At 34.9% G+C, this 23662-nt stretch overlaps 2 protein-coding genes across 2 annotated transcripts in view; one reads left to right on the plus strand and one right to left on the minus strand.

Annotated features, from left to right (window-relative positions):
* The window catches only part of NF1 (neurofibromin 1), a 327459-nt gene that overhangs the window by 240191 nt on the left and 63606 nt on the right, over window positions 1–23662 (plus strand). The window lies entirely within an intron of this gene.
* Window positions 15644–18367, minus strand: OMG (oligodendrocyte myelin glycoprotein). Its single transcript, XM_005877604.2, has 2 exons — window positions 18145–18367; window positions 15644–17338 (listed from the first exon to the last, which is right to left on the minus strand). The coding sequence occupies exons 1-2, from the start codon at window positions 18145–18147 to the stop codon at window positions 16010–16012; spliced, it is 1332 nt and encodes a 443-aa protein (XP_005877666.1). The 5' UTR covers window positions 18148–18367; the 3' UTR covers window positions 15644–16009.

Raw genomic sequence — 23662 nt, forward strand, 5'->3', positions numbered from 1 at the left:
GTGTGTGTGTGTGTGTGTGTGTGTGTGTGTGTGTAATATGTATAGACTGAGCAATAATATTAAATAATGCTCACATTATCTCAGGGGAGTCTGTTTGGAGAAGGTAGAGAACCATTTATAATATTTCTGTTACATATCTCTGTACTGTTAGACTTGTTGCCAAGAGCACATATTATTTTGTAAGAATAATCTATAATAATAAAAGTGTAATATGCTAATTAGACCGGATGTCCTTCTATATCTCTGTACTGTTAAACTTGTTGCCAAGAGCACATATTATTTTGTAAGAATAATCTATAATAATAAAAGTGTAATATGCAGAAAAAAAAAGAAAGAAAAAAAAGTGTAATATGCTACTTAGACCAGATGTCCTTCTGGATGAAGCCGGGGCTGCAAGGGAAGATTTTGTAAGAATAATCTATAATAATAAAAGTGTAATATGCTAATTAGACCGGATGTCCTTCTGGACGACCCTCTGGATGAAGCCGGGGCTGCAAAGGAAGCCAGGGTCCCGGGTGCCTGCTGACAGCCGGAGGGAAGCCCGGGTCCCGGGTGCCAGTGGGAAGGCAGTGCCAGCAGCCGGGGGAAGGAAGGCCTACTCTTGGATGAATTTCATGCATTGGGCCTCTAGTTAAAAATATAAAGCTTAAAAGTTACAGTGAAGAGTCTTCCTCTTGAATACTGAAATGCCTGGCAATTGCTTCTTGGGTGGTGGTAGTAATAATAATAGCTAACATTTACTGAGTGCTCTCTTTCTGCATCAGACAAACTATGCATATTATATAAGTTTTCATTTAACCCTTACAGTAACTTTCTGAGGTATTGTTAGTAACAGTGATTGACATGTATATAAACTGAAACTTAGAGCAGTTGCTAGTCATTCCCAAACCTAGCTATCAGAATGCCTAGGAGAATTCAAACAAACAAACATTTCCCTGGCCCTACTTCAGGTTGCCAAATGAAAATATCAAAGGTAGAGCCTAATCTGTATATTTTAACAGGCACCCCAAGTGATCCATTTGTAATCAGTTTATTATCGAAGTTCGTTTGGGAATCCTACCGGTTTATGTATTTAACTCATGGTAGCACAACTAGTAAAGAATCAGAGTTGGGTTTCAAACCTTTAAAACTACACTGTTAATAGGGTGGTTATTATCATTTAAAATTCAATACTAGGTTTGGAGGTTAGTAGAATAGCATGAAAATCTCACCAATAGTTATGAGGTATCTTTCTATAAGGAGGATTTCTGAATTCTAGGCATCTGATTTACAAATGACCTTTTGAAATACAAAACAAAGGTTTACCCAAAGCAAGAGAATCTTTTCATTGGAGCAGCTGACGTAATACATTACAAAGATTAGCAGAATAATCATCATTTTTATTGTAATAACATATTACTATTATACATTCATGAAATATAGTGACACAGGTGTATTGTTTCATAGAGCACTGAAAAAATAAAATAATTTAAGAACAATACACATTACTTTTCATCCCCTACCTCCTTTCCTCTCACACAGAAGCATACTTTGGTTAAACACCAACATCATTTCTTCTCTTATGCCTTTAATGCAAAGATCTAATTTTCAGTTCAGTTTTGCAAACATTGGTATTTTGTGCTTTTTAAAAGCATTTATAAGGAAGGAAGCTATATTAAAGTAATAATTAAGCTTACACAATTAAAATTTGCAAACAACTAAATTAAGCTAGGATAATGATAATTTCCTAGAAGGAAGTTGAAATTATTTGATTTTCCTACTGTGCAGATGATAAAGAACTGAGATAGGAATGCAGACAGTTCAAGTCCACTTAAGCTTCATTGCACACAAAACAGCAAAAATAGTACATAGAAGAGATAGTGAATATTGTCCTTTGGATTCAGTGTGGTGCCACCACTTTTCACAGTCGTCATCTTCATGGTGGTGGGTATCTTTGAGGTCACTGATGTTTTCAGAGTTGTCTTGGGCTTTGAGGTTGTCATGGGCTTTGAGGTTGTCTTGGGCTTTGAGGTTGTCTTGGAATTCAGGTTTGTCTTAGAATTTGGGCTCATCGTGGGATTCAGAGACATTTGGAAATTTGAAGTTGTCTTGGTATTCGGGTCTGTCTCAGTATTCAGGCTCCTCTTGAATTTTGAGGTCATTTGAAAATTTGTGGTTGCCTCAGAATTCAAACTCATCATGGAATTCGAGACTTCCATAGAACTTGAGGTAGTTATTGTCTCCAAAGTGTTACCAACAGACAGAAGGCAAAGGCCAATAAGTGATACCTTGAACATCATTTTCCTGTTTAAAAATATGTACAGAAATTTAGTCTAAGACTTGGATCACAAATAAATTTAAGAACTAGCTTTGTTAAAAGTGGAGAAAAATGAAGGAACCTTCTTCCCATCACTGGGGAAATGCCACCATTTTGGTTCATTTAGAAGTGATCAAAATCAACCCTTACATTTTACAAATGGGCTCAGATAGAAAAGCATATCCTCTGAGGATGCATATCTAAAAATAACCAGAACTAGAACTTGAATCTGTGTCTTAGACCAGTGTATTTTAGAAGTAAACTGTGAAGACATAGTACAGACATACACCAAAAGTTTAATAGTGAGCCCTTTTTAAATTAAGGCTAATTTCCTTTTAGCCTGTATTTGCATCTAATGGCTTGCCACAGTTGAGATAATGCAACTGACCCATGTTGAGCATATTTAACTATTCTTTTAAACTTAAAGCTCAAATTTTAATTTTGGAAATATATGTTAAAAGTTACATTTGGTTTTAATATGTCATTGAGAAAATTGCAATTTTTTACCTTTCAATGTTTTTTTCTTCGAAGATGAAGAATGCAGGCTTTCTTCAGTGTCCTTTGTGGACTGATTCTTACTCACTGTGTGCTATTTAAATATAATTAGAGAGGAAGTCACATGTTCTAAACTTGACCTGCCATTTGCTCTTTGGAAATATCCTATTGAGTGTTTTCTAAACAACTGGTATAAACAGATGGACTTTGGCAGAGATCAAGGAATTCAAATCAAGTCTTTCTAAAGATTACTTGCTTATTTAAAGAACCCTGTGAATGCCACTTTGTTATTTCTCTTATCCATGTATAGATTATGAATTTCTTCACTGGATTGACTCTAACTCGAAAAATATACACTATTTTGCCTGCTGTGATTATCATAAGTTAAAATCAAATAAGTATATTAGAGATAGATGTCTATGTTGTGTTTTCCCTATAGCATCTTGTATATGTGTTTATAGGGTAGTTTCTGGCTATGGTTATTTTGAAGTAGGAATATAGCATTCCAGTAATTTAATTTCTAGTACATAATCAACATCACTTGTTAAAAATGGTTAAATATTATTCATATAAAACTAACTTAAGGATTGCATATGAAAGTGATGCTTTCATACTTAGTTTACAAAGATTGTTTTAATACATTAAACCACCAACATTGAAGCACTTTAAGTATACTTTTTAAAGGAATTTCATCTTTTGATCACTCCTTTTCCTTAATAACTAGCGTACAGGGAAGTTGGATTGTATTACCACATTGGCAGGCACCCTTTAAAAATTGCAGGCTGTGAACAATGGCATTGACATACAAGGAAATTGCTACATAAATGGCAGAAGTACAGGTCAGTACATGTTCCTCACTTGTTTTGTGTTGCTATTGAGTTGTTGGTTTTTTTTCCTCCTAAAGGAATAGAGGCAGTGCTAGCCAAATCCTATTTATGTGGTACGTATATAGAACTGGAGGTTAGCATGATCATACCTAAGAAGTAAACATTAAAAGCCTCTTAGCAACCAGAGTTGATATTATAAATCAGAGTACTAAGATAATGCAAAGATAACTCTTTATTGATGCTTTATACACCTGAATCTCAAATTACTTAAAATTCAACATTTTCCCCTTCCTATTCTTCTACCTAGATATATTCTTCTCATAACCTCTTTCTCAGTTAATTGCATCATTACCTAGCCAAATGGCTCTCCAACTTTGGATTTCTCATTCTCTTCTTTTTCTTACTGATTTTAAGGTACACAGGCCTCTTGATGATAATTAAGTAAAACTTAAAGTTCTGATCTCTCAAGTACTCAAATGCCCCCAAACAAAAATCATTCACCATTATTCAGACCCTTAAATACCTTCTACCTCTATATCTTTGTGCAGCCTTCCCCACCTGCCCAGAGTACTTCTTCCTCATTCAAAATTCTGTTCTTCCTTCAGGGTCTAACTCTTGATGGCAGCACCTTTGATATGAGCCTTCCCTACTTCTGTTCTTCACATCAGTCATTTTAGGACCTCATGCTTTTAGAGTACTTATTAGAATCTGATTTTTTTGTTTGTTTTTCGTTAAGCCTCACTCAAGGATATTTTTCCATTTTTTGGCTATTATGAATAATGCTGCTACGAACATTCATGTACAAGTTTTTGTGTGGACAGGTTTTTTTATTTTATTAGGAGCAGAATTGCTGGGTCATATAGTAGCTTGATGTTAAATCTTTTCAGAAACTGCTGAACTATTTTCCAAAGCCACTTTATCATTTTACATTTCCACTAGCAGTCTATGAGAGTTCTAATTTTCTACATTCCCCACCCAACATTTGTTCTTGTCTGTCTTTTTAGGCAATTTTTGATAAATAACTCCTTATTAAGCCCCTGCAAATCTTACTACTATTTAACAAAGACCATGTTAGAATATTTTTTTTAATTTTTAAATTAGATATAATTGACATATAACAATATATTAGTTTTAGGTATACAACATAATGATTCACTATTTGTATGTATTGCAAAGTGATCACCACAAAGAGTCTAGTTAATATCCATCACTACATAGAGTTACAAAACTTTTTTTCTTGTGATTTAAAGATTTATTCTCTTAGCAACTTTCAAGTATACAATACAGTATAACTAACTATAGTCACTATACTATACGTTACATCCCCAGGACTTACTTATGTTATAACTAGAAGTTTGTACCTTTGGACCACCTTCCTTAAGATTCCACGTATAAGTGAAATCATACAGTATTTGTCTTCCTCTGATTGACTTATTTTACTTCGCATAATGCCCTCAGGTCCATCCATATTGTCACAAATGGCAGGAGTGTTTTCTTTTTTATGGCTGAATAATATTCTGTGTAGTTGTATACCACATTTTGTTTATTCATTCACCTATTGATGGGCACTTAGGTTGTTTCTATGTCTTGGCTATTTAAAATAATGCTGCAATGAACATGAGGTGCACAGAATATAACTTTTGTTTACTTATTGGACTTGTAGCTCCTAGGTCTTAGATGTCTTCAAATGGATACACACAGAATCTAGCAGAGGATGTGGCATTTTATAGAACACTTAATAAATGAACCTAACTTTTAATTATTGCATATATGTAATCATTTAGTGATAGTGTTAAAACTAATCACCAGTTTTAATTATAGACACACATGACTATAGTTTAAAGAAAGAACATTTGATTTAAAAGAGTGATTAGAATTGGAGTTCTGAATTGAGCCAAAAGATTTCTTGAGTGGTTTTATTTTCTGTGATACTTGGTTTAGAGAAGTGTAGTGGCCTTGGATATAGGTGAAACAAGGTTTCGGTTTACTCATCAAAGGTGATTTAGTGATTGATACATAGTGAATAATCTGGTGGTTATGGCTTGACAAGTAGTAGGTCAGTGGCTGCAGTTCATCTCTTGCTGTGAAAAAAACAGTTGGTTTTTCAATCAACTATGGTTCACCCCTTTCAGTAGATAGGTATATAATCCTTAAAAAGAAATAATCTTGACATATACTTACAAGGTTTGATTACATAAAACAAATTAAAAAATTTCTAAAACAAGAATCTAAGATTAAATACAGCCAAGTGAACATTGTTCCCTTCTGAAGAGTCACTGTTAGAGGTGATGCACTTACTTAAAACCCTGCTGCCATTTAGCACAACATTTTAGGGAAATAGCTTTTTGGAAGTACTGTCAAATGGAACATGTTATTTTTAAATGTGATAGAAAAATTACACGTAAATTCTTTTTTTAAAAAATATTTTTTATTGATTTTTTACAGAGAGGAAAGGAGAGAGATAGAGAGTTAAAATTATCGATGAGAGAGAAACATTGATCAGCTGCCTCCTGCACACCCCCTACTGGGGATGTGCCTGCAACCAAGGTACATGCCCTTGACCAGAATCGAACTTGGGACCCTTCAATCTGCAGGCCGACGATAGCCACTGAGCCAAACTGGTTAGGGCACACATAAATTCTTTTTTGACAAACAAGTTTAATAATACTATTTTTTGTTTTAAAAGAGGTGGGTTTTTTTTTTCCTTGTGTGACTTAAAACTGATCCTTAGTAACATTTGAAAGGAGGGTCCAAAGATGTTTTCAGTAATGATATGTTCATTGGAATACGAATTTAATGAGTCAAGCATGACTGCTTTGAAGAAAAATACAGAAATTTAGATGTATCACATGTTTAAGATTAAAATCAATTTATAGCAGGGGTCCTCAAACTACGTCCCACGGGCCACATGCAAATACAAATATTGTATTTGTTCCCGTTTTGTTTTTTTACTTCAAAATAAGATATGTGCAGTGTGCATAGGAATTTGTTCATAGTTTTTTTTTTTTTTTAAACTATAGTCCGGCCCTCCAACGGTCTGAGGGACAGTGAACTGGCCCCCTGTTTAAAAAGTTTAAGGACCCATGATTTATAGTCAACTCATAGTTAATATATGAAGGTGTTTTACTAGTGCCAGGTGACCCCTCGATCCTTTGGTTAATTTTAATATGTTTTAAAGACACTTTAGCTTTTACAGTTTGTCTCTAAGTTCATATTTAATATCCTACAGCTTTTTAAAAAATTTAGTGTCAGGGCAAGAGAGTCATAATACTTTATCCAAGTATACTTTGTTAAAGCAAGAAAGATTTTATGTAATCACTGTAGAAAAGCTATACCATAAGGAAATATTAGAGCCTATAACTAGATGAAATTATTTTTGTACATTCATTTGCTTTCTTTAATTATTTGTCATTGGTATGAAGAAATACAATTCAGTTACTGATGTGAAGTAATAGAACTGAGAAATGGATGTGGCCGTCTGCCAGTTACTCTTAAACTCTATGTGTCTCAGATGCAGTAATGGTTGCTGAGGCTTTGGTTGGCAAACAAAAGCCTTCCCAGTGGTTATTGTGGTGCATAGCGTCCTTGTTTTCCCATACTGATGCCGTGTGTTTTGTTTTGTTTTTTTCTGTCTCAATGAAAAGCCATTACATCTTAGTTTATTTTCTGTTGAGGCTTGAGGCAAGCATTTGACAGGCATTTGAACTCCCGCAGCCTTCCCGAGTGTTCAGTTTGTTTGAACTGTGACTATGGGCAACAAAATAACACAAAGTGAAAAACCACATTTCCCGGTATTGAGTATTTCCTCAGATTTATCTGATACTTGACTTTGAGATACCCATGTGAAATATTCAGATATCTAATTTTTTACTGATAAATTATATTTCCCATGGGATGAGTCAATAACTAGCTATTTTAAGTATGACTAAAAGAGGGCAAATACATGGGAATTATGTACCAATTTGGGTTCAGTCATTTTTATTTCTGATCTTGTTAATTACCCAAGCATCTCTTAAACAAGGGATAGTAGTAACATTTACAATTTTTATGCAGAACCTACAAAGTGCTGAAATATATACATGTTGTAATCTATTCTTTAAAATTACCCATATGGAACACTTGTTCTAAACTATGTAGATTTTTACCAGAGGACACATTTAATTACTTGCCCAAGATAATAACACAGGTGACAAAACCTTACCTCATGCTCTTTGTGTTAAACCACAATGTGCTTTAGAATTTTTTTTATCTGAAAAGAACTATGCAGTTCTGCTGTTTTTATTGCGTATGTGTACGTTTAATTTCTGCTTTGAGCTTATCAATAATTTCCAACAAATTCAGAGTATCAGGCCACAGTTTATAGAAGAGATAAATGGGTGTGTTGAGTATGTGTCAACTGGTTCCTAAACATGTTTAACAGAGTTGGGGCTGCTCAACCAAATGGCATTTCTTAAAAGTTGAGCTACTTAAAAACCTCACGTTATACCACAGTTTTTCAAAGTGTGAAGCAAACTAATCTGCTTAACACATTATTGACATATTGAGGTGGCATTTGTTTCTGTTTCTCTGAGTCATTCTCCTGAACAATCTACTTGTACTAAATTGTTCACAATATCAGAATTAACCTTTCTCTGAAAACTGTTCCAAAGGTAACTCCCCACTGCCCAGACCTAATTTCTTAGATGACAAGTACCAGCCTAACCAAATCCTCTTTCATTCTTAACTTTTCTTTGATCTCTGTTTTCTCTGGACTGTGAAGCTATGATTTTGAAATAATGGAAGAAATGTAGACTCTAGAATAAGTCTTGGAGGTTTGACTTAGTCTGTCTTAAAGAGGTCATTGTTAGCCCACCAGACACATCTTTGATCTGTATTAATTCATTCTTTTGTTTATAAATTCAGATCAAAATGGTCAAAAAAACTAAACTCCTAGGAGAAAGAGATATTTAAACTAAAATCAAAATGATGAATGAGGCCCTGGCTGGTACGGCTCAGTTGGTTGAGTGTTCTTCCATGCACCAAAGGGTTGCCTCTTAGATTCCTGGTTGGGTCACATGCCCAGGTTGTGGGCTTGATCCCCAGTAGGGAGGCATCTGATTGGTGTTTCTCACATTATGTTTCTTCTCTCTCTTTCCCTCTAAAATCAATAAAAACATTTTTTTTAAAAAAGGATGAATAAGGGTTTTTCAGGGGAAGAATGGAGAAGGGAGTGAACCAAAGAGGACATGCATCATCTATGAAAGCCTGATGGCAAGAGAAGTAGGTTAGAAGGGCAAAAAAGACATTTAGTTTAAAATAAACAGTGAGAAAGCAAGAAATTTTAAGATGATACTGTAAAAGGAAGCAGTAAGCCATATTAAGAATTTAGATTTTATTCTGAGACATGGGAAATTATTGAAGTTTTTTTTTTTTGGTTTTTTTTTTGGTTTTTTTGAGAGAGAGAGAGAGAGAGAGCGAGCGCACGCACAGAGCTTGTCTGGTTAGATGGGGAATAGTCCTGACAGCAGTGAGCAGGTAGAGCTAAAGTAAGCTAATCCATTATAGATGTGCTTCCAAGAATTCTGCTAGTGCTTTTCTATGTGTTACTTCATGAGACCCTCTAGTGCAGTGATGGCGAACCTATGACACGCGTATCAGAGGTGACACGCGAACTCATTTTTTTGGTTGATTTTTCTTTGTTAAATGGCATTTAAATATATAAAATATCAAAAATATAAATCTTTGTTTTACTATGGTTGCAAATATCAAAAAATTTCTATATGTGACACAGCACCAGAGTTAAGTTAGGGTTTTTCAAAATGCTGACACGCCGAGCTCAAAAGGTTCGCCATCACTGCTCTAGTGGTAGTGGTGTATGGCTGTATTGTGTGTTCACACACAAGCCTTTGTGTGGACCTATGACTTCATTCCCTTGGAGTAAATATCTAGAAGTGAAATGTCTAGGTCAGTGGTTCTCAACCTTTCTAATGCTGCGATCCTTTAATACAGTTCCTCATGTTGTGGTGACCCCCAACCATAAAATTATTTTTGTTGCTACTTCATTACTGTAATTTTGCTACTGTTATGAATCGTAATGTAAATATCTGATATGCAGGATGTATTTTCATTGTTACAAATTGAACATAATTAAAGCATAGTGATTAATCACCAAAACAATATGTAATTATATATGTGTTTTCCAATGGTCTTAGGCGACCCCTGTGAAAGGGTCGTTCGACTCCCAAAGGGGTCGCGACCCACAGGTTGAGAACCGCTGCTCTAGTGTATTGACTGACTACCTACCTATTTACAATTCATTCTGCGTCTTCTCGTTTTCTTATTCTCCTACTCAGCCTTAAATCCCTTGGACAGATGTTCCAATAATTCTTTTCTTAGATCTCTTACATTTTTCAAGGACAAAGCAGTTAATAAAATAGTTGGTACACAGTATTAGCATTTTGGTATATTTCTCTTTTTTGTTGTTTTTATACATAGTTCTATAAAGATGTATGTTTATATCCTATATTTTTTGCTTAATCTTTATAGTATTTGCATTTTCCACATTTCAAACTTTAAAAGAAACTCTTCATAAATATTTTTATTGGACACACAATATTTTTGTCAAGTAGATCATCATTTACTTAACCAATTTCCTAATGGTGGATATTTAGCATTGTTTCCTTTTTCCTTGCTATTAGAAAGAATGCTGTGATTTACATAGAATTTACTACATTAAAGGTTAAATTTTTTCAGGTATTTAATCATTGTTGTGTTGCCCCAATTAGCTGGTGTATTAAGTTAAGAATATTCAGATTATGAACTGCTGAATGAGGAGGCACAAGACACCCACGCAGGTAGCTCCCTCAGCATCCCAGTTCCCACCTTGGGGAAGTGAACATCCTGGGTATTTTTTATTTGAGGCTCAGTTTCAATACACTCATACAGAGGAAATAAAGTCACAAAATTTATTTTTGCTTTGCTTTTTAATTTATCTTTATGTTGAAAGTATTACAGATGTCCCCCTCCTTTTTCCCCCATTAACCCCCTCCACCCTCCATTAAGTCACAAAATTTATTAGTTACAAATATTAGAAACATGGGGTGGGGAGGGCACAATCAGCCGGATGAAGAGCAGTTCTCCATCTCAGGTCACGAGAGTGGGCAGGTTGGCAGGCACTTATAAGTTGGTTGGGGTAGTGATCACTAACTTTTTGAAAACTCATCCCTAAGTGTTTATTTTAAAAGCTGTGTCAGGAAAAGCAAAGTGGGAACTTATGGTGGGAATTCGGAACTCAGTCCTTACTTAAATGTCCAGACTGCGTATATACAAGACTTTCACAGATGCCTAGGCAGCAACTCGGAGGAGCTGTTTTCTCATCACACTTGCCAACTGCTATCCAAAAGAGTTGTACTAATAATATGTGATGTGGCCACTCCTTAGGTCTTCCCCAGCATTGATTTTTATTACATTTTTTAAAATTGCTTGCTGATTTAATCATGAGAATGGTACCACATTTTATTTCTGTTTCTCAATTATTATGTGTTGGCTATATTCCCATATATTTATCAAGCACCATGCTTCCTATCTTTTAAATATACTGTTTGTGTCCTTTGCCCACTTATCCATTGGGAATCTAAATATTTGTCTTATTTTTATGAGCTTTGATTAACAATCTCCTTTATTTTCTTTGAATATTTTTATCAGGCTCATTGTTTCAGCATAAAGAAATTTGAGGGTTTTGTATATAGACAAATCTATTGATGATTTCTTTCTGATTTTTTTCTTATTCTAATTTTAAGAAAAAAAAACCACCCAGAGATTTAGAAATATTTTTAAATTCTTTTGTTTTTTTAAGCCTTCCTTTTTGAATGCTATATTTTTATTTTTTTAAAATATATTTTTATTGATTTCAGAGAGGAAGAGAAAGGGAGAGAGAGATAGAAACATCAGTTGGCTGCCCCATGCTCCAGCACGCCCCACACTGGGGATCAAACCTGCAACCCGGGAATCGAAATGGTGACCTCCTGGTTCATGGATCGATGTTCAACCACTGAACCATGCCAGCTGGGCAAAGAAAGCATTTTTGTTGTTGTTGTTTTTAATCCTTACCCGAGGATATTTTTCCATTGTTTTTTAGAGAGAGGGGGTATGGGAGAGACACAGAGAGAGGAACATCGATGTGAGAGAGACAAATCAATTGGCTGCCTCCCCCACACGCCTGGACCGGGATGCAACCTGCAACCAAGGTACATGCCCTTGACCGGAATCGAACCCAGGACCCTTCAGTGGGCGGGCTGATGTTCTGCCCACTGAGCCAAACCAGCTATGGCCTAATGTTACCTTTTTTGGTTTGCTGTATAGGCATAGCACATGAAGTGAGTGTGAAATTGGACTTTTTCCAATATTCCCAGCATTGTTTATTGAATCTTTCCCTTCCTCTTTGATTTGTGATTTTTTTTTTCCCTTCTAAAGTTAACAGTGTTTCAGAGCTTGTCTTGTGTTAAGTAATGTTGTGTAACACTGAGCACTTTACATGTATTATCTCATTTTTCCTCACAGCAATCCTATGAGGAAATGAGAGAATTCTATATTGGGTTATCTTTCTTTCTGTTTTTATGCCACTACCATTCTGTCTTTAATTTTTATAGCTAATATGTTTCCTCTCAAGAAAGGCTAAGGTACCTTTACTATTTCTTCCTTTTTCTATTCCTGCCTGTTTATTTTCCCAGATGAATGTGTTTCATGTTATGTTCCCAAAAGAATCCCATAAGAATGTTTGTCAGAGTTGTCTTAATTATACTGGAAATAATCACAACTTTACACTGTGAGTTAAGGTATACCTCCTGTACTTAGCCTTGGTGCCTGGTGCGTTCCAGGTGCTGAATAAATATTTATTGAGTGAAAAAATAAACGAATGAAGAGACTTCTGTTTATCATCTCTGTCAAGTTTGCACCTCTCATTACTGTGTTTTACCTTTTTCCCATTAGGCCCTACACATTTCGTGTGAATGTTATATTTATTTTGATGTATTGTTTCTGTCATGAATGGTATTTTTTCCCTGCAATTTTCTAATTATTTGTTGCGAGCACATGAGAAAACCTTTAATGTTTCATATTTATTTTGTTACTTATTTAAAGTTATTCTTCTGAAGACATTCCTGAGGAATCCTTTTCAGGGGTGGGAAGCCTTTTTCCTGCCAAGGACCATTTGGTATTTATAACATCATTTGCTGGCCATACAAAATTATCAACTTAAAAATTAGCCTGCTCTGTTTGGTCAAACATTTAATTAACTCACCCCTAATGCCTTGGCAGAGCCAGACCAAATGATCTGGCCCACGGGCCGGACATTCCCCACCCCTGCTTTAGATAGACAATTACTTCCTCTGTTAATAATAATCATTTTGTTTCTTATTTTTCTGTAATTTTATCTGTTCTTTCTGTTTCTGGAATTTCCCAAATAACATTAAAAAGATTGATTATAATGGATATTGGTGCTTGATTCTAATTTTAATAGAAATATAATTTTTTATTTTTAAGCATTATGTTTGTAAATACTTGGTATTTACATGATAGTTCTTAAAATGTACTTCAAAAGTAATAATCTTATAACAGATTTTAGGTTGACTTTTGTCTGACATTTTTGGTGTTTGTTAAAGGAATTTATATTGCTTCGGAGCATTGTTATGGAAGATTATTGAGTAGCGCATATTTGTGACCATTTAAGTAAGGCTAAGTGAGCTCTGATGTAGAGCAGTGTTAACTTGTCCAAGGTTCTAGTGGCAGAGGTAGGATTTAGGCCTAGAACCTTTGACACCAGCGCACACCTTATTCACCACTACTTTATCCCTTATGTATTTGCTTTTGTGTTTGTATTATTTGAATCCTCTTGACCGGTGATAAATAAGTTCCTTGTAAAATAGAAGCTTTAAGGGTTGGATGGATGGATGTCTGTCTTTTTCTTTTTAATCCTTACCCAAGGATATGTATGTATTGACTTGAGAGAAAGAGAGAGAGAGAGAAACTTCGCTGTGACAGATAAACATCTGTAGGTTGCCTCCCCCAACCAGGGATTGAACCCACAACCTTTTGGTGTACGGGACAATGCTCCAACCAACTGAGCCACACCGGCCAGGGCTGAATGTATAGCTTATGAGCTTGAGAGTTAGGTGCTGAGAACTAATGCATTTTGAAATGCGTATGGAGCCCAGTAATGTTCTTGTCCTGGTGGCAAATAATGAGCCCACCTCCATTAATAAGGCCATAATTTCCTTAAAAGGAAGTATTATCTAATTACTGTAAGGCTAGATAATGCTTCTAAGGACTAAAGTCTGTGTAGTTGACATACGTTGCACTTGTAAATGTCCTGAGTTTTCCATCTGCATGTCTGTCAGTAATGTTATTGGAATCCATAGGTTGCTGATAAAAGATGTAATTCATAATTTTACTTCCCCTATATTTCTAAGATATTTCTAAATATTTATATGACAACATTTAATTTTTGGTACCTTTAGAGTGAAAGACATTAACTCTGAGAAACCTTTTGTGAAATATGAGTTTTTTTTAGAAGATGGTAGTGTGTGACAGAGTAGAAACTATCTAAGCAGTTAGCCTCTCTCAGCAATGGTGAAGATACTAGATCAGTGATTGGGAGGAAGTGGGAACAGCTTACCCATTTGGAAAAGTAACGCATTTTAAAACCATTTAGGGATTATTTCAAATAACCCATTTTCTTCATGGTGAAATTCCCTGACATAGTGAGCCAATTAGGTTTGCTGGGGCAGAAAAATGTTCAAGTGACACCGTACTAGTCAACATAGAAGAGGAATTGCTGTATTGAAGCTTAACAGTGATTTTTCCGTAAGCCCGATGCTTAAAAAGAGAGAGAAAAGAACACATTAGAAGATTGTTGTTGTTGGTGTGTGTGTGTGTGTGTGTGTGTGTGTGTGTGTGTGTCGTCTGTCTGTTCTCTGTCTCAATAGAAATGTTCCCAACCCTGGAAACAATTCTATCTTAATTTTAAAATTTCTTGGGAAGGAGTATAAATATTTCTTTCTGTACTTTTCCCAACTAGGAATGCTTGAAATAGATTCTTCCTTATGTCTCCCAAATTAAATACCTCGTTTGTGGCTTACCCACTTCAGTTATGCTGTCTCGCATTTTAATCTAGCCTTGTTTCAGGGCTTCTTTTTCTGACTCTTGGCTATTACTTAAGGTTTGTCTCTAATTCAAAGGGTGGCTTACTTTTATATTTGTAGAAAATTATTGATTTTCTTCTAGTGGGAGTTGGGGGTCCCAGTGCAATTTGATTTGGAGTGTTAAGATTTGTTTCATGCCCAGTAGTCCTGTTGTCTGTTTTATTGGGTTCATCATCTGGTTGCAGCACCAAATGAACCCCATCCTTTTTCCCTTTCTCCTTTCCTTTCCCTCCCTCCCTTAGTACTGCCCATGGTTGTTAGACCCCCATGGCTTTATCCTGACACTAATCTTATTTTTAATTTAGGTAAGTCAATTTCTAATTTCTAATGTGCAAAAAATAAATTTTCCTCTCCCACATATGAAGACTTTTACTTTTGTAAATATTTAAATTTCCATGAATAAATGGTTTATTAAATATACAGTAAAACTGTTTCTTTTCATGACTTTAAACCTCAATTTTTTATTGTGTTTTAATACTTTGCTTAAGTGCAAAAGGCAAAACCATTAAACTGTCCTTATTAAAATGCAAAGCCTAGTGTCTTCTAGCTTTTTGAAGAGCTTTTGTCCATTATATAATCTGTAAAGTAGCCAAGAGTTCCTTAGAAGCAGGACATCATTTAGATTTAAAACAATTATGGCCTGTGTGTAAAAGAATGATGTGGCATAATCATTCATGGGGTAGCAACCACAGTTTTACTTTACTTGCAAAATCCTTGGATACCTCCAACATTTCATTTACTGCAAAGACTTTACCAGGGTCCTGTACCTGGGACAAAAATGATTAGGTCATTTACAGTCAACCATGTAGATTAAGTTGGTGTGACTAGGAAGCCAAATGACACAGTTATGAGCATAGAGACCATTTATTTCCCTCCCCCTCCACATGTTTGACAGTGTAAACATACATAAAATACATATTAAAGTTTAGATGCTTTATATTTTGTGCAATAAATTGAAGCCTTAAAAAGAAAATATTTTGTTAAAAAAAGAAATGCATTAGTTTTACTTAAGACAGTAAAATAGCAGCAAGTACCAAGACATTGTGCACTTCTTTTATTTAAGACAAGTTATTTCATTTACATCAGAGTCAGAAGGGTAACACTGGCTTTCTTGAATATTTAATATAGCTTGAATCACTGGCTAGATAGGGGCATATTTTCCCAACTATACATCAGGGAGGAGTTCTTTCATTAGTTTCAGAAAATGCAGACCCTCAGATGGCCAGCATGACCGCAGCATTGAGCATTAAGAGAAACGAAGCATTTACTTTCCAAGCACTTGCCGCAGAAGGTAAGCGAGTCTTTACATTTGTGGTGGTCTCTTCCCTCCGTAAGTTAAGGGTTGTGCTTTGTTGAGGCATTTCTGAGAAATTATTTGGCATGCCACTAGTAATACTTAGGGTCATGGGTGTTGGGGATGATTTTGTTGAGCTAGTGAGGCTTGTGTTTGTAACCATTCCATCTTGGAGATGAATAGTTAGAGTTGCAGCTGCTGCTTCATGTGAATCGGTCATTTCTGTGGATGTGTCTTCTGGATAGGGCACAAAAGCCTTGTCAGTGCTAGTCAAGGTGGTGTCTTTGCTTAGAGTGGCGCCAAATGTTGTTTCCTTTGCTCGATATTGTTTGGGTATTTTGGTCACTTTGGATTGAGTTACTATACTCAGAGAGTTAATGGTGTCCACTGTCTGCATGCCACTTACAGTGAACAAGCTTGAGGTAAATCCAGAGGGTGTGGGGTATATGTTATGTTCCTGCAGAGATGATATTTGGCTAGAACAGGGGGTTCCTATCACATGGGCTTTTGTTTGTATCATCCACTTCAGTAAGTAGGTAATGTTTTGCTTGTGGTCACATGACCACCTGTTATTATAAAGGGTTATCTCTTGCAACTGAAAGAGTTTGTCAAAAGCTTGATCTGGAATGAATGTGAATTTGTTGTTGTGCAGGTAAAGATGTGTGAGGTTTGTCAGGCTTATTAATGTTCCCGGGAGGATTTGTGTCAAGGAATTGTTAGATAGGTCCACCATATGTAGTTTTGAGGGCATGTTGGTTGGAACTGTCCAAAGTTTGTTACTACTCAGGTTGAGAACCTCAAGACTTCTTAGTGTATTTTTAATGAGGACAACCTTTTCCAGCATATTCTTAGAAACATCCAGGTATTTAAGGTTCCACTGATAGGCAGTATCAGATTTGTCAAGCAGTTTAATGTTGTTGTTAGCAGCAGACATATTCCAGAGGGACCGAGGTAACTGAGCAGGGAGGCTTTCAAGCCTGTTGTTTGAAATGTCCAGGGTCCTCAGATTGGTGTATTGGGTTAACTGGTTATGCAGATCAGTAAAGTGGTTATAAGACAGATTTAAATGGATAATATTCTCTTGCAGTCCAGAAGGTAATGTACTCAAGTTTCTGCCTGAACAGTCCACATGCCTGTGCCTTTCTGTGCATATACATTGGAGAGGACAAATGCATAAAATACCCGGTGTGAGAAACAGAAGGATGAACAGGCTGGGAGACATTTTCAGTATCTGATATTCCATCAAAGCCTAGAAACAAACAGATACACCCTTCTTTTAATATGCAAATACAATTAGGCATCTGCATGGGTCCGTTAGCATTAGGCAAAATTTTCAATAAACCTCGTTGTTGTTGAGTCCTTTTATAATTGTTCCAGTGATTAAACTAACAAAGATTCCCTTCATTTATAGTCCAAATGCTTAATCCTTCAATTGAGGCTATGTGCAGAGAATGTCTCTCCCTACTCTCCCTGCATTTTCTCTTTTATTTTTTCCCTTCTTTTCTTATTTATCTTTCCAGAGCCTTAATATTATAAAATAGCATTCTCTACAAATAAAGAGTCAGAATCTTAAGCAATTACTGTTTTTGAAAATATTCTTTTTATTCAGAAGGGGGAAAATGGCTGTCGTGTCTCTTTTTTTCAATCTCTGCAGTAACGTAATAGTCAATGAGTGTGTGTAGGGTGAAATTTTATTTAGATATTAGAGCAATACTTAGAGATTTATCTTTGTGTTTTTAGGATAAATATATCCTCGCAAAGCATTTTAAGGCACTTGCAAAATCCAAACCAACACCATACTTTCAAACCTCACATTTTATAAAGTGATTTTTTTTTTCTGTATATCTCAGTGCCGATTCTAAAAGAAAACAGTGTATATTTACAAAGTGAATGAATATTGACAAGAAATTCCTCCACTAACACTGCAGCAAATTTCTGATGCATGCACTTACTATTGAATATATATTCAATCCTAAGGTTGACTTTTTCTTAAAGAAAAAAAAAAGAAAGAAAAACTCCGAGGTCCATTTTTTACTGATTTAAATAACATCTTACCATAGTGTCGTCTTCAGCATCAGCATCTCATTTTTCTCCGGGAAACTTAAGCTTAAAGGTCGCCTTGTTCTGGAGAGTAGGAACCGCTTCTGGCTGTGGGCTGTGCTTGCCTGCTCAGCTGCATTGTGTTGCTGTGAGCTGGAGCTCTGCAACCACCTGATCAGTACCACATAGGAGGACTGCAGAGCTGTCATTGGTGCTGACTCAAATTTATTGCAAGAGGTGCACACGCTACAAAATGGACAAAAAAACACACGTTTTTCCCCTAAATTTATAGCATTAAGCATATCTATATAGTTTAGATTTGCTATAGGATGAAATGCCTCGGGCACATTAGACCTGGCCCTTACTCATTCCTGGGTATTTGTCTGAGCTTAAGTTCCACATTTTAACATTTGCCTCATGAAGAATTTGTGGTTCTTCTTAATGCCTCTACTCTTCATTCTTTTTACATGTTGAAAATGATTTTGACCTTCCTCGTGGATGGTTTTCTACGATATTAGTTTAACTATTTTTAACTCCTACCTTTTTATGTGTGTCACTGTTTAAAATAACAATACAAACTGCTTTATTTTTCTGTATTCCCCCAACATGATGGTTATTATGTATAATCAGCTTTTCAAATTTATCAGCCACTTAAATGTTCATCTTCCTTTGGGGAAGTAAGAAATACTTAAATATGATTATTTTGTCTTTATCTTTCTGATATAAAGGATCATTTTCCCAGGCTACACACAAGCAAGGCTACATTTTTTAATGAGCATCTTATGCTTTTAATTATCAGTTCATGTGGTAAAATAAATATGTCTTATTTTATGACCTTAGGGTTAAGGGTTCCTTTTTTTTTTTTTTTTTAATGAAACTGCTTAGTGAGTGGCTATAAGTATTGTTTTCTCCAGAGACATCTTTGATACTATATGAATGACCATCTATCTGATTTTATGTTTTAAAAACAACGGCATCAATTTCAGGTGATTTCTTCAAACTGTTTTACATTTTATCTTCTGAGAAAGCAATTTATACTTTTAAAATTATGTGAAATAATGTAAAAAGGAAAACTTTTGGTCATGAGTTTAATAAAATGAGACCAGATTTATGATAGCTTCTGCTCCACTCTTTAGTGGACTGATTGCATAATCTGTTAAAACTTGTGTAATTTCCAGAGTAGTCAGTTTACCTTAGAAAAGAAAGCCAATATAGGTAATGGCATATTCATTACAAATTGTTACCATTTAAAAACCAGCAATTATTAGCATATTACATTTAAGGAAAATCTCTTTATGCCTAGTTACTAAATCCTCTGCTTTTCTCTAAATTACATTTGCCATTATTTTACCCCAATTAGAATTAGTATTAAAATTTGAAATTTATTTTCTTAGGAAGCTAACTATAATCTAGGAGTCACCTTTTGTATATAAAGTTAATGTTCCTCGAAAAGTATCTACATTTTAAAAGTCTGCAGTGTTAGAAGTTTATTATTGATTAGGTACTTTATTCCCACTTCACTTTGAGGATTCATTCTTGGACTCTTAAGATTTTTTTCTATGGATTTCAGAAACCAGTCATCAATCTTATGATTTAAAAATGTTAAAAATACTCCATTCAGCAATATTGTTGTGGAAATAGGAAATGTTTTGACATTTAAGTTTCTTCTGTTTCAGTTCATACTCTGTTACACTTCAAGGGATGTGGCTGAGGGTCAACTTACCAAACACTTAAACCTCTTCTTTTAATTTTAGGAAGTCTCATATCAAAGTAGAGTTACCCAGTTCCATTATACTTACCAGTACCTAAGTTTGAAAGAAAGAGCATATTATTTCATTAACTAATGGATTCAAATGAATTTGGGTTTAGGATGTATTAAGATTAGATTCTGCTACATATAATTTAAAAATTCCAATAATAGTGACAGTGTTTTTTATTTCTAAGTTTGGGGACATACCAAGTTGTTTCTTCTTATTCAAAAATTATTATGAAATTCTCAAAAAGAAAAAGGGGGAACATTTTAATGTATTTTAATTGTATCAAACTGTCCTTATCTTATGGTTTTAGAAATTCTTATGAAATAAAATAGTATATTACTGTTACTCCAAAAATAATTTTTTCTGGCTTAAGAGTTTTTTACAACTTATTTTAGGTATTATTCAGACACATTACATTTTCATAAGTCTGTGAAGTCCAGAATTACAGCTATTTAGGCAACTATTGTATTCTAGACTAAGTAGTAAATTCATTTACATATTCTTTTGTGAAACACACTGTCCTAAAATAGATTACGCCAACATTTTAAAAAGCATAACAAATTACCTGCCAGGGAACAACTATCCTATGTTAATCAACAGTTTGGAAAGCCAATCATTTTATCTGTATTTCTTGTTAACACTTGTGCTTATTTGAAACTAAAAATACTATATTCTCTACTTTTGGTAATATAGTTGGCTCTTCAGACTGAATTTCCCGCTAAAAACAGCTAAGAGTACTGAATAAAGTATTTTAAAAGCATGGAAGAACTGACAAGGTAGAAATTATCAGGTCAAAATCCAAATGGATCAGTCCCTCTCCCACCTCCTTACCCCTTTTCTCTCCATGTTGCCCAAACTCAGTGATTTGTTTTCTAGAAAGTCCTTCCTCTGGATTTATCTGTTTGCTTCCTTGTGAAGATTTAATTTGTTTCTCTATCCCCCCATATTTCCTATAAATGGTTCCTAACAGCATTAACGAAATCACTTATTTGTATCATCCTATAATAGTTTCAAAACAATACTAGTATTGCTGCAGACAATTAGATTACAAACTACTGAATAAAGTTTAAGATTTCTTTGCAGCTCTATTTGTTCTTAGAACATATTTCACCAAGGATGTACAGTCAATTCTGTATTCTAATGCAACGTGAAATAATTGTTTTCTCTATATTTTTATATAAACTTTACATAGTTAGGTTCATTTGTTTCCAGTTAGCTATCAACTTTTAGGGTTAGCTAAGTCAAAACTATACAACAAGGTATATTCAGAGAACTCTTGCTTCTGTATCCCATCCACCCCATTCTCTTCCTCCTCCTGTTGGTGACTATTTTTGGTTGTTTCTTATCAGTATTTCTTTTTGCAAACATACAAAAATATGTATTATATGTTCTTATCCCCTTATATAATTGGTTGCATACTAAATATATTGTTGCACATCTTGTTGTTTTTTAAATAATATATCTGGAAGATCACTCCATATCAATACATAGGGATCTTTCTTATTTATATTATCATACTGCCTTTGGGAGTAAACCATGGTTTATTCAACCAAGCCCCTATTGATGGGCATTTGGGTTTTGCTATTACAAATAATGCCACAGTGAATACCCTTGCACCTAAGTATGTTTATATTTTGCCTAATGAATCTTTGCAAAAAGATTTCTAGAAGTGGGATTGCTCTATAAAAGGGTAAATGCATTTGGAATTTTTCTGGTTATTACTAAATTCCTCTCTCTAGACCAGTGGTTCTCAACCTTCTGGCCCTTTAAATACAGTTCCTCATGTTGTGACCCAACCATAAAATTATTTTCGTTGCTACTTCATAACTGTAATTTTGCTACTGTTATGAATCATAATGTAAATATCTGATATGCAGGATGGTCTTAGGCGACCCCTGTGAGAGGGTCGTTCGACCCCCAAAGGGGTCGTGACCCAGAGGTTGAGAACCGCTGCTCTAGACTATACCATTTTGCAGTCCCACCAGCAATGTGTCAGGGTGTCTAGTTCTATACAGCCTCACTGTAGGCTTTGTTGTTGAACTTTGGATTTATGTGGATGAAGATATTAGTATCTCAGTATAATTTAAATGCATCTCTCTTATTATGAGGAAAGTTGAATATCTTTATATATGTTTTTAAGGACTATTTAAATTTTTTCTTCTCTGACTGTCTTTTATATGTTTTGCATATTTTTTCTGTTGTGTTGTGGGTCTCTCCTACCCCACTCTGTATTTTGGAGTTTTGTGTATGTTTTAAATTTTAGAGATAGTAGCCCTTTGACTTAATTTAGATTGTGATTTTTTTTTCAGTTTGCCATTTGTCTTTTGACTTTACTATGGTGATTTTTTATGTTTGTTCTTGCCATTTAAAAGTTTTCTATAATTGGATTTTTCTTTTCTTTTTATTGCTTCTTGATTTTGAGTGTCAGCTAGGACAAGTCCTCGGGTTACAACTCACGTATGTCGTTTCATTGCCATCTCCCATTTATTTAAAAAAAAGTTCCGTCATTTTGACATATGTACATATGTGCTTTATGTTTTTTATTATTTATTTACCACAAATAAAAGTCAGGAATTGTTATCTTTCTTTTAAATTTTTTCACTGTTTCACTTCATTACTGCTGTGTATGTGCTCCATGTGAGTGATGTAGGTGCTTATGTAGTTGGGTTCCGACTACATCGCGCCATAGGAACGGATCTCCAATGTAATCCGAGGACATACTGTATAAAAGAATGTACTGATATTTTCACCTATTACTTATATAATTTCATTTTTTATATTTAGATCTCTGGTCTATTTGGCGTTTATTCCAATGTAGTGTGACTTATAGATACAATTTTATTTTTTTTCCAAATATATATCCAACTGTTCCAATATTTTTCCTCACTGATTTGAGATTGGAATCTATTTTTAGACTTTCCATCTGTTCCATTGATCTGTGTCCAATCATGTGCCATTATCACCGTGTTTTAATGCAAGGTGTCCAAATATTTTGCTACTTTACTTTTTTATCAGAACTGGGTAATAACAACAATTACAGGTCACCCTCTTTTATTTCATTGTATCCCCGCCACCAACACTAAATGAAATACATATTTAATATATGTTTGTTGCAGTGCATGAAGTAGGCACTCTTTGGTCTTATATCAGCGAAAAGGGTACTGAACAAACTCAGCTTTTAATACCACTTTTAAACAAGTCACTTACTCTCTCTGGGTGTGTTTTCTCAGCAATTAACAAATAAAAGGGGTTGAACTAGATGGTCATCCGGGTTGTTTCTGAATCTATTTAATGCTGATATGGTAAGAGCACTATGGTATGCTGTATATATGTAGTTCAGTCTGCTTTTAATTACCCTATGCCTTGTTGTTTTACCATATTCATGAAATAAACTTTCTCTTCTGGGTCCTGGTTCTTTAATCTTTTCAGTAAGTTTTTCTTTGGTCCAACATTTTCTTCTCTTCTTTATTTCTTTTATTGGTTTGCATTTCTTTCTGTTGATTAAGCAAGAATTGCCACTGTTTGGCTGCTCAGCTTCCACTGACCTCAGTAGGGGAAAATTGCATGCAGTAAATGGGATTTATTTTTCCCCCCTCACAGAGAATTTTTTAAAACACAAAACAAAACAAAAAATCAACAACAAAACCACCTGCTAGCAGTCGTCTGTTTTATTGTATAAAGGACAAAAGGAGAAAAGTTGCCTGTAGTATTTGAAGAAATCAGACAAGACTATGACCAGATCATCAGTTTTTAATTTATTTATGAGAGTTTGTATT

Source organism: Myotis brandtii, unplaced genomic scaffold, assembly GCF_000412655.1.
Source record: "Myotis brandtii unplaced genomic scaffold, ASM41265v1 scaffold523, whole genome shotgun sequence".
Lineage (NCBI taxonomy): Eukaryota > Metazoa > Chordata > Mammalia > Chiroptera > Vespertilionidae > Myotis > Myotis brandtii.